Below are 12,264 nucleotides of genomic sequence, written 5' to 3' on the forward strand. Positions count from 1 at the left end.
CATTAAACTTTATATTTGGTTCTGAGGCTCATGGTACAAAACAGCACGCCTCATAAAACAAAAAGCTTAAACACCAAGGGGTGCTGAACTTTGGCAGAATTCTGAGGAATTGAAAGGTTACGGTAGTGAAAATAAGAACTGGATAAAGATTGCTTCTGTGTTATGAAAATGTCCTGTCTAATCTCTGTGCAGACTAAGGTGGCTCAGCTATCTGTCGACTGGAAAACTCTTAACACTGCTTTGAAAGATCTTAGTCAGCAGACCGTCATGGGAAGGAGTCAGCATATGTCACAACCGAAAGTTAAAGGTGAGAGCTGTTCTTAAAATCATAATGCAAAAGCAAAATATTGTGGATGATGGAAATACTCGGCAGTATCTGTGGAGAGAGAAACAGAGTTAACATTTCAGGTCAATGACCTTTCATCAGAACTTCAAATCATAATGCTGAATTGAGGAAGTTCTACAATTTTGCCAGTCCCATTCAATATTTTAAAGCAGTATGTTGCTAAAATGTTTACAGTGCACATGGAAAATAAATAATGTTTTTCTGTTTCACTCCCCATGATCCTGTGATTTGTTCTCTTGTGATGCTGATTTGAATTTATCCTTTTGTCCTTATCTAAAAAGCAAAGCAAAAAATAGGAACCTGATCAGAAGATTTGAATTACAATATTAAATGGCTGTGCTGGATGTTTAAAACTTGAATTTCTTGTTTTTATAATGCAAGCGCTTGAGTAGGATCTGAAATTTAACAGTGCTTTTGTCAATTGTGCTGAATAGTCAGTGACATTATCTTTCCACTACATTTGCACCCAAGTATGTTGGAACTGATGTTACAAAATGGGAAACAATTTATGGACTTTGGTACCCTGAGAGGATAGAAATAGTTGTCCAATTTAGCTCATGGGCCTAGGCCTGTTTTCTTGTCTAGATTTTGAGTTGTGTTGTCCCCATCTAGGAAGTACCCAGAACCAGTGTAAGTTTTTCTTAAGATATCTATCTGAAGCAAAAACTGCAACTTTCCAAGTTCGAAAATTGAGTGTTATTGAGATATTGCCAAAAACAGTGAAAAACATAAATTATATTTTGATTTTGCTAGCACTGGTGACATATAACCACTACTGCTAAATTTTAAATGTGTGCAGTGTAAGAAATGGTCAAAAGAAGTATCACTAAGGACATCTGAGATGTGGAATTATTTTATGGTGCTTTACTTTTTAAAAATTCTTTCATGGGATATGGGTGTCGCTGGCAAGGCCAGCATTTGTTGCTCATTCCTAATTTCCCATTTCAGAGGGGCAGTTAAGAGTAAACCAAATTGCTGTGGGTCTGGAGTCACATGTAGGTCAGACTGGGTAAGGACAGCAGATTTCCTGTCCTAAAGGGCATTAGTGGGGCATTAGTGAACCAAATGGGTTTTAATGACAATCAATAGTTTCATGGTTACCATTACTGAGACTAGCTTTCTCTTCCAGATTTCTTGTCATTTAAAAATAAGAAAGAAAACTTAAAAAATAATTCATCATATCTTCCCTCAAAATGTCCAAATGTTAGATAATGGAGTTGTGCAGCTGCAGAGTTGATGTTCCCTGAAAGAACCAAGAAACTTGCCTTTGTCATACAGTATTACTATCAGGCATCTGTCAATTGCTTCAGCAAATCTCAATCAACATTTAATTAAAATCACAGCTTAGGAAATATTCAACAGCTAATGTCATATTATGCAGATGAGACCTTACCCCATGAAAATCACAGAATCACAGTGCAGAAGAAGCCCTTTGGCCCATCGAGTCTGCACCGGCACGTGAGAAACACCTGACCTACTACATAATCCCATTTACCAGCTCTTGGCCCATAGCCTTGAATGTTATGACGTGCCAAGTGCTCATCCAGGTACTTTTTAAAGGATGTGAGGCAACCCGCCTCCACTACACTCCCAGGCAGTGCATTCCAGACCGTCACCACCCTCTGGGTAAAAAAGTTTCTCCTCACATCCCCCCTAAACCTCCTGCCCCTCACCTTGAATTTATATCCCCTTGTGACTGACCCTTCAACTAAGGGGAATAGCTGCTCCCTATCCACCCTGTCCATGCCCCTCATAATCTTGCACTTAAAAGGTTGGGGCCATGTTGACCTAAGAGGTTAACAGAGAGAGAGGTAAGATCATTAAACAGCAGGTAGACTTTCGCTAAAGAACTGGCGATATGATATTTTCAGGTATTCCAGTAAAGGATAAGTTATTCATGTGGTTTTCCAGAATTAAGGAAAGCTTTGGAATTAAATGGCAGTTAATTTGCATTTCTACCTGGCTGTATGTGTCACGTTGCAATGGAAATGTGTGGAGCTTAGTGAGTGTTTTGGTTAATGTTTGCAAAAGCACCCAAGAGACTGTCAGCTTTGGTTCTTAAAAGCAAAATACTGCGGATGCTGTAAATCTGAAACAAGAACAGAAAATGCTGGAAAAGCTCAGCAGGTCTAACAGCATCTATGGAGAGAAAAACAGAGTTAATGCTCTGAAGAAGAGTCATACGGACTCGAAACATTAACTCTGTTTTTCTCCCCACAGATGCTATCAGACCTGAGTTTTTCCAGCATTTTCTGCTTTTGTTTCAGCTTTGGGTCTTATGTAGCTTGTAGCTCCTGGGAAGTCAAGAGATAAAGCCAGACCTACACCTGAAGTAGAGTAAATCCTAGATCTGTTGTCTATGACGCAGCCTGTGTTTGGGAGATGGTATTCAGTATAAGACAAAGCTGGTAAAGGGAAAAACGACTGGAAGATTTGTTTGTTTGGAAGCTAAAGGAAGGAATTTACAGTAATCTTCTCAATAAAAGGCAATTAACCATGTTTCAGTTGGATTTCTGGAAGTAATCAGCTAGGCTTGTAGTTTGAAACCAAAACAATGGATTATTGGAAACCAAAGGTGTTTTCTGATGTTTTAAGCCACTGTTTAGGAGTCGCAGGAGGCCTGTGCTTGAACTATAGTATCCAAAGAAGGAAAGATATTAAAGGGTCGCTTAGGCAAAAGCTAATGGAAGGACCCCCATGAAACTTTGTACCTTGGCAAATAGCTGGAACACATTTTGAATTACAGAGAGCTTTGATCTGCCTTTGGTAGTTGTGCCAGGAAAAGTGAATGAACCTTAGATTTCATAAGATAAGGGAACTCTTTTGGGGGGTGCGGGGCGGGGGGAAAGTAAAAAGTAGGACTGAGTTTTTAGCTTAAGTCTTTAAGCTATAGTGTGAATTTGTGGTGCTTGCTTTGTTTATTTCCTCTTTATATATACAGTAAAGTTTATTTTTGTTTAAAAATATGAAACCTTGTGGCATAGCTCGGTCAGTTAATTACTGGGTGTTTGGATTTCTTCTTCAAACGTTAGCAATCCCTAAAAGGATCATAACAGAGTTTCCATATCACTGAGGAGGTTACAGGCCAATTCACATCCAACAATCTGCTCCGAAAACTCTGCTTACATTTTGACAGCTGTGAAAATTCCACCACAGCAACTCTCCAGAATTCTAAAACAATCTTCAACGCTCTAAATCAAACAATCCATAGCATTGTTTTTTTTAAAAAAAAGTCAATTTGCCCTATCTCCTAATGTTAATGGATCCTTTAAAAGAAATTCCAGGATCCACATCTTCATCCAAAATTAATCCAAAGTTCTTCCTTGGGCCGTACCCTATCTGTGTACCAAGTTTCGTTGAGATCCGTCGATTAGCTTTTGAGATATATTGTTCATAAACAGACTAACAAACAGGAGTGAAAATATTACCTCTGGCTTCTTTCAGTGGTGGAGGTAATTAGCTTTCACTGTGGTGTGGGCAATCAATATTGTCTTTGCTGAGTTGAGCATGTATTTACCAGAAGAAGCGTGGTCTCTTTAGTGCATTTTTGCATTGGGGGATTGGGCAGAGGGTTTGAGAGGGGAGACACTCAGCATCTTTTCACTCTAATGAATGACAAAGTTGAAAATTAGTTTACAGAAATAAGATCCTATTGAACACTGATAATGTTCAAAGAAGTTTGATCCTTTCCTTAGAGTAACCATCTCTCCCCTCCAGCTGATGGTTTAATGCAAGGTAATGCAAAGCCATGCAGCTGCTGAAGGGAGGCAAACGATGGGAGTGTTAAATAAATGGAAATTGCCAATGGAAAGCAACACAGAATAGGGAAATGGAAGTGTTAATAAAAAATGTCGTGAAATTGTCCTTACAATGTGGAATACTGTACAAGTCCAATGAAATTTTTAGGTTTGTAGCCCTAGGAAGTGAGGATTAGTTTGTATGAAGCACAAGTTTTGTCTCATGGAGTCATACAATAATACAGCACAGGAGGAGGCCATTCAGCCAATCAAATTTGTGCTGGCTCTTTCAAAGATCTTGAGAATCATGTAGAGCCAGGGTGTTCTGGCCTTGGGAGAATTCAAGGGCAAGTAAGTTGATCAGATTTTACAACTTGATCACTGAAGATTCAAGGGATATTTATACTGGAAAAAAGGCAGCTTACAGGGAAGCTTATCGAGGTAATTAAGCTCTTCAAGAGAAGAGAGATACTGGATTTCATAACGTCAATATTAATACTAGCTTTAGGGCAAGGACACATGGGTTCAAATTTGGATGAGAAAAGCGGAATACAACGAAAAGGAAAACTCATTCTAATGGAGGATGATAAACTTGTGGAATAGCCCTACCCAGGGAGGATGTGGAAGCAGAGGTGGACTGAATTTTAAGTGTGTGATGGATTTTTTTTGCCGCAGGTTATCAGAGGCAAAGTGAAGTAAGAAGTTTGTTGACTTTAGGGTGGTGCATGGGTGTTGATCATAATTTCTGCTTCTGTACTATCCTAGGGTTCCTGAGTAAATTGGGACGTATGGAGGCAAGGAGTTATTTAAAATATGACTACATCATGTCATGTGTCTCCAGGGTACCTTAGAGTGCGCTAGGTTGCCTTAAGGAGTTTAGGGGAATTTCACAAGGGTTTTCCAGAAATTGATCCAAACTCAGTTATCAACTTAATTACTTTTTGTAACTCTCAAAAATTAGCTTCCCCACAACAGCAATTTACATTTATATAGCTCATTTAACATTGCAAAACATCCCAACAGGAGTGTTATCAAACAAAATTAGACATAGAACCACGTAAGGAGGTATTAGGACAGATGACCAAAAGCTATGTCCAAGGGCTAGGTTTTAAGGATTGTTTTAAATGAGCAGAGAGAGAGATATAGCGGTGGAGAGATTTAGGGAGAGGAGTGGTTGGAAGGTGGCGCTCAAGGTTTCACTGTCTAATGGTTCGGGTGAATGTGGTTGAGTCCGATGGTCTTTTTCCATCTTTCTCTTTGTATATTTTTGTAGTTCACTCCACTGTTCAAACAGTGACCCTACCGTCAGCAATGCCTCCCTCTCCTGGAGCTACTCACCTGGTTCTACGGGATGCCTTCCCCTCAGATTCTGAATCATTGATGCCAGCGGATCTGGACAAGTCTGCAATGGAGCTCATTGACTGGCTGACACTTATTGATCAGATGATCAAATCAAACATCATTACTGTTGGAGATCTGGAGGAGATTAATAAAACCATTGTACGTCTGAAGGTATGAAAAAAACATTTGCAACAATAACCTAATAACTTGCAGTTGTTTATTGTGCCTTTAACATAATGAAGTGTCCCATGTGCTACTTGTAAATTAATTGTGTTTAATCATATGCAGGCTGTGGGCTTTATCTGGGGTTTCACTTGAGCACATGTACAGAGACACTTATTGAACCTATAGTATGATTGAGTTAGGAAGTGTATGGTTGTAACAGTTCAACTCTGAATAAATGTAAGACTGAGTAAAGATTGTCTCAAGTACTATCCTTCGGCAACCGACTTTCAACGTTAGAACACAAAGCTGCTTCAAACTGACCAATCAATGCCTGCCACTGTCCTCCATGGATCTGGGAGATGGATAGACTTGAGTTGTAGAGGTTTTAGGAGAGAGGTGGGCTGAATGGAGAAGGTTTGGCAGAGATGGCCAGGGCAGTGGAGAGATTAATAGTGAGAAGGGGCGGTGGAGGGATTAATAGTGAGAAGGGGCGGTGGAGGGATTAATAGTGAGAAGGGGCGGTGGAGGGATTAAATTGGTTAAACTCCGATGTGACCTTGTCCCGCCACCCACTCTCCACCCCCTCCCCCACATCTCCCCCCCAGTCATGGGACCTACTTGGCAGCTTTTCTACCTTTATCTTAAATGGCACAGCTGTGATCGCGAAGATCCTTTCTTGGGAATCAGAGCGAACTGCAGCCCCTGTGCTCTGTAACTAAGGTAGTTTGAGATTCAGCATTGATGGCAAGTTGACATTTTTTGTTGCCTTTCTGGCTGGTTCCATTCATTCAATCCTAACTTCTAATTCCTATCTTTCTTCAGTTTTAACCTTCAAATACTAATCTTGCTCTATTTACACACATACAACACATCAACTAATAGTTACATATTCAGCAACATTATCAAGTTAAAGGATGGTTGGAATTGATTTGATTGAGATTATAATAGTACGGTTTGGTTTTGTTGTGCTCACACATTGATTTCTTTGAGAACAGACTACAAAGAATGACTTGGAACAGCGAAGACCTCAGCTCGATGCTATTTTCACCCTTGCTCAGAATCTGAAGAATAAAACAGCTGATCTGGAGGAGCGAGCTGCAGTTACTGAGCGATGTAAGTGAGGTTCCTCCACAAACGTCTGTAAACCTGGTGATGTCTGTGATCATTTTTTATTTCTGCAAATATAATCAGAGACTTGAAATTGTGTGTGAGATGGTTGCAGTGCTTTTTCTCGATTGTTGGATGATATATTTATGACAGTGCTTCACCATGTGGTTCCTTTAGAAAAGGTGCAGAGATCCAGCTATTGCAGCTTCCTGTAGTGAAGTACTGCTTGACACTAGCGTGAGGAGCTGGGTGACGCTGGTACAAGGTTGAACTAAAAGAAACAACAAAGCAGAGAATGAATGTGGAGCAGATTACTATCGTGATCTCAAACTTTTTAATTTGCTTCTCTCAGTTGTAGCGAGAAGACTTTTTTAAAACTGACTTGTTGCATAATGCTGTCAGAAGTACATAATTTGTTTTTTCTTATTAAACACAATTGTGCACAAGAATCGTAAGCAATATAGTTTTTTTATCCTTTCATGGGATGTGGGCATCACTGGCAAGGTCAGCATTTGTTGCCCAGCTCTAATTGCCTTTGACAAGGTGAGCCACCTTCTTGAACTGCTGCAATCCATGTGGTGTAGGTACACCCACAGTGCTGTTAGGAAGGAAGTTCCAGGATTTTGATCCAGCAACAATGAAGGAACAGTGCTATAGTTCCAAGTCAGGATGGTGTGTGGCTTGGAGGGGAACTTGCAGGTGATGTTGTTCCCATGTGTTTTAAAGCCATGTGGTGCATAGTTGCAAATATCAAATTTTAATCAGGTATACGGATTTTCCTGAGTTTTCAGAAAGATGTTCCGAAAAAAATCAAGATTAAATGTAGTTTATTCTGCACATGCATTGTTGGATTTGCAGACACACTTATCATGGAATGCTACAGCTTTTCTAATGTGTTTTTAAGTAGAATACGCGAAGAAATTTCTGCATGTGCTTTACTTCCTTTTGGTGTTTCTGTGCAGTGGTGAGGGTCCAGAACCAGTGGGACAACACGCAGCACAGACTGGAGGCACGGCAACAGCAGCTGGAAGAGCTGCTCAGTGACAGCATTCAGTGGGAGGAGGAGTTGCAGGCAACTGAGCGGCTGGTTGGTCAGAGTGAGATCCGCCTGCAATCCATGCTCCAGGTTACTTCAGATCCACTTGCCCCACAGCTAGCAGAAAGCAAGGTAACTTGTTGGCCTTCATTTCTAAGTAGCTTATTGAGTGAGCCACAAAGTCTGTTAAAGGGAATATCTTGACCACTGTAGGTTGTGTTCCACTCACCGTAGACACTGATAACTGGCAAATTTGGTCTTTTCAATCCGTGCATGAGCTTCCACGTGCATTCTAACGTGGTGAACCAAAGAGGCTTTTGGCTTCTAGCTGCTCTCTCTCTTCTGGACGCTGGAAGACTAACTGGTCTGTGAGTTTTCAGAGATATCTTAAAACCTTTCCTGTCGCAAAGCTCATTTTCATGACAACATGAATCACATGGACTTTGTATCCGGATGGAAATGCGCTTTTCCTGAGAGCTCAACATATTTTGGAACTAAATGGACAGTTTAAAGCACAACTGTTTACAATCCAACAATTTCAACACTTTCCTGGAACTTCAGAGACTCCCACTATCCACTGTTAGCATATTGGCTGCTCCCATTGTGTTAAACACCTTGCACCTTCATCCCAATAAAGCAATCTTAGTCCCCCTTTAATCTCTGACAATCAAACTACCCTGGCCTGCTGTGAGGCAGACTTCAAAAGAGGTCACATGATCCCCCCTTCATTTTACCTGAAGTGAAAGAGACAGCCCCAAAACACCATAATCTTATGACCCTCATAATTATAACACCTCCCCCCAAAGAATGAAAAGTCATCAGCATAGTAATGAGTTTTCATAAATGTTATCCAAAATCTAACAGTTTATAACATTCTATACGTTTTAACAAATAACTTAGTACATACAGTACAAGTAATATTCTTGCTCCCCTACCCCATGCTGCCAGAACTTCCATTAAACAGTCCATCATGGCAGCATCACAATGTTTAACCTGCCTTAACCCAAATACATGTAGCAGTTAGGATTTAAAGTCCGCTTTTTGGCGATTCTTAAAGTTCTTTCTCTCATATGACTGAGAATTGGTTTCGTTGCTGGTATCTTCAACTTCTGAGATGCGCTGTAGCAAATCTCCTTTTTTCATGAGGATTAAAGTTCACAATGTTTCCATGTCCTTGGTTAGACAATTGTATCGTTGGTTTGGTTAATCTTGTCAAGAACAACATTGCTGACTTCTGATAGTCCCTCTGGCTTTTGAATATTAACAGGTGTAAATGGTAGAACCAGAAGAAATTATCTTTTGTAATGTGTTTTACATGGTCATCAGGGTGTTGACTTTTTAACTCAGTCTTTGGATTGCTCTGTTCAGATTTTGCCTTCTGATTTCCATTCTGTTTTAGAGCTATAGGTTCTTTAATGTCCATGTTTTTAAAGAAGGTCTCAGCAAGTCCACTATCCAAGTCGCCTTTCGCCTGTTTAAATGCAGGATTACGGTTCTCCCCCACTGTTTTAAAAATTTAGTTGAGGTTACATTGATGTTCTGATAAAAGTTCCTTATATTCAATTTTAATCAGCTCTTGCATTCTTTTACATTCCTTCGGTTTATTGCCTCCCCACTCGAAACAAGCTTTGCCAATTCCTTCCAAATAAGAACCACTGCTGCTTCATTTTGAAGTTTTATTTTCCACCCTAGGATTCTAATCTGTCCTAGTAGTTCCACAGTAATGACATTAGTTAGAGCCAAGTCATTTTGGTTTAAAGCACTGTTCCCATTAGCCTGGAATTCTGCAGCTGTATTTTGTTTTGACACCTAAGGCTTTGAGCCCGCAGGCAGTTTTAATTGAGATAGATCTTACTCATTTCCAGTTGTTGTTAACTCTTTGTTGTCAGTCTGAGGCCTCAAGGCTTCTTTACTCACAGTCTGAGCTTTTAATTCTTTGAACACATCTTTAGTTGAAACAGTACTTTCTACAGTAGGTTTACAAACAATCCCTGATTTTTTTGCATATTGTCAGTTTCAATGGACTTGCCTACTATCCCTGGAGATGGCATCACTTTATTCCTGGTGGGTCATTTTCTAGTATAAAATTAACACTAATAGGCAATTTTGACAACATTCCAACAATAACACATCCATTGGCTAAAGTATAGTTCAAATTCACTCAACAGGTAAATAATTTCCATCAATATCCTGTATCAACACATTTTTACTTAGTGAACTCTCCGGTGACGAAGTCATGTCTTCTGCTAATGTCAAGCTTTGAGTTCACCCTGTAACTCGAAGGATAACAATCTTGTGACTCCTTTATCAGGCAAAAATGTAGTTACTTCACCTTCAAATATAAAACTCCCATAACCTTTTATATTTACACCCACTGTAAATACATTAGATGGTATTGGTTTGTCATGGGCTTCGCTCACTGGCACCACATTTTCTAGAGAAAGATTAGGCTTGCCTACAAAAGCTACTGTCTTAGCTTTCAACTCCCAGAAGTCAGCCTTTACATGCGCCCTTCTCGGTCAAGGCAACATGTTGGTCTCCATGAATTATATTTATCTCCCACACTCTTTTCCACTACTCTGAAAAGCATTTCTCTTTTCATTGCAATGCACCCCCTTACATAATTAGTGTTCTGTTCGTCATCAACTTGTTTATCTCTCCAGTTATCTGTGTGCGTTTGCAAAGTAAGATTTGCTGCCACCTATGTGTTTGTGGGACAATTTGTAACTATTATCTAGAACTGCTGCTTCCCTTATTTTAGAAATGTTATGCTCTTTCTAGGTGGGACTTGATTCCTAAAGGAATGCTGTTTTCAAATGTCTCAATCAACAACACCTCTCTAAGGCTTTCAAAATCTTGATCAAGCTTTCATTACCTTGTATCTTCTATCAAACACCATTTCTTTTCCTCTAGCAAATTCCACAAAAGTCTGATTCTGTCTCTTCTTCAGATTTCTAAACATTTACCTGTAAATTTCTGGGATTAACTCAGATGCATTTAGCACAGCAGTCTTAACGGTATCAAGTCTACGGATTGTTCACCTGAAAGAGTCGAATAAACCTACAATGCTTTTCCTACCAAAACACTTTTTATAATAGAATTGTCCAAATTTTTCGTGGCCACCTTAATTGCGTAGCAATTTTCTCAAATGAGACAAAATATATTTCAACTCCTTCCTCACTAAATTTAGGCACTAAGCAAATTTATATAAATGACTTGGATGAAGAGACAGATGGTATTGTTGTTAAATTTGCTGACAACACAAGGATAGGTAGGAAAGTAAGATGTGAGGAGGATATGAGGCTACAAAGTGACATATAGGTTAAGTGAGTGGGCAAAGATCTGGCAAATGGAGTATAATGTGGGAAAAATGTGAAATTGTTCATTTTGGCAGAAAGAATAAAAAAGAATCATATTAACCAAATGGTGAGAGAATGCAGAGCTCTGAGATTCAGAGGGATTTGTGTGTTCTCGTGCATGAATCGCAAAAAGTTAGTATGCAGGTTTAGCAAGTAATTAGTAAAGCTAATAGAATGTTATCGTTTACTGTGAGGGGAATTGAGTACAAAAGTAGGGAGGTTATGCTTTAGTTGTACAGGGCACTGGTGAGACCACATCTGGAGTATTGCGTACAGTATTGGTCTCCTTACTTAAAGAAAAATGTAAATGTTTTAGCAGTTCAGAGAAGGTTTATTGCATTAATATTTGGAATGGGCAGGTTGTCTAATGAGGAAAGGTTGGACAGGTTAGGCTTGTATCCACTGGGGTTTAGAGTAAGAGACAACTTGATTGATACCTTTAAGATCCTGAGGGGTCTTGACAGAGTGGACGTGGAGGGGATGCTTCCTCTTGTGAGAGAATCTAGAACTAGGGGTCACGGTTTAAAATAAGGGGTTGCTCATTTTATACACAGATGAGGAGAAATTATTTCTGAGGGTGGTGAGGCTTTGGAACTCTCTTCCTCCAAAAGGCAGTGAAAGCAGGGTCTTTAATATTTTTAAGGCAGAACTAGATGGATTCTTAATTAACAAGGGGGTAAAAGGTTATCAGGGTAGGTGGGAACTTACAATTCAATCAGCCCTGATCTTATTGAATGGCAGAACAGGCTCGAGAGGCCGAATGGCCTACTCCTGCTCCAAGTTCGTATGTAAATATTCCTTGCCAAATCAAAGCCAGGCGTTAAATCTAGCTATCGTCAAATCTGCATGCTCCCTCCTGTTCGCATAATGAAAGCCTTTCTCTGTCCAGTTCAAATTTCTAGGCTTCCCTTTTTCCTCTTTGCAATTCAAGGCTTTCCTTTCCTTTACTGTCTGAAACTGTATATCTTCTCTTTCATCCCTTTGGAATTCTACTTTAAGTTTTCGCATTTCCCTTTCTTTATCTTTTCCTTTCAGTTCAAGTTTTGCCTTCCTCTATCTCTTTCGAGTTCAGTTTTTAAAAATTTCTCTTTCTATTTCTTTTCCCTCCCTTTCAAGTGCAAGTTACATCATTCGTAACTGAATCCTAGTCAACTCGATCTGTGTTTCATCTGG

The 12,264-nt window shown here is 39.7% G+C and overlaps 1 protein-coding gene across 8 annotated transcripts in view; it reads left to right on the forward strand.

Moving 5' to 3' along the window:
* utrn (utrophin) overlaps positions 1-12,264 on the forward strand; it is a 630,893-nt gene that overhangs the window by 294,917 nt on the left and 323,712 nt on the right. For all 8 annotated transcript variants that reach the window (XM_078556557.1, XM_078556553.1, XM_078556558.1 and 5 more), the window contains 4 exons: positions 193-307; positions 5,357-5,595; positions 6,585-6,702; positions 7,659-7,864. In XM_078556557.1, coding sequence (XP_078412683.1) covers positions 193-307; positions 5,357-5,595; positions 6,585-6,702; positions 7,659-7,864 — 678 coding nt within the window. The remainder of the gene's footprint in view (positions 1-192; positions 308-5,356; positions 5,596-6,584; positions 6,703-7,658; positions 7,865-12,264) is intronic.

This window comes from Cetorhinus maximus, chromosome 14, assembly GCF_964194155.1.
Source record: "Cetorhinus maximus chromosome 14, sCetMax3.hap1.1, whole genome shotgun sequence".
Taxonomy (NCBI): Eukaryota; Metazoa; Chordata; class Chondrichthyes; order Lamniformes; family Cetorhinidae; genus Cetorhinus; species Cetorhinus maximus.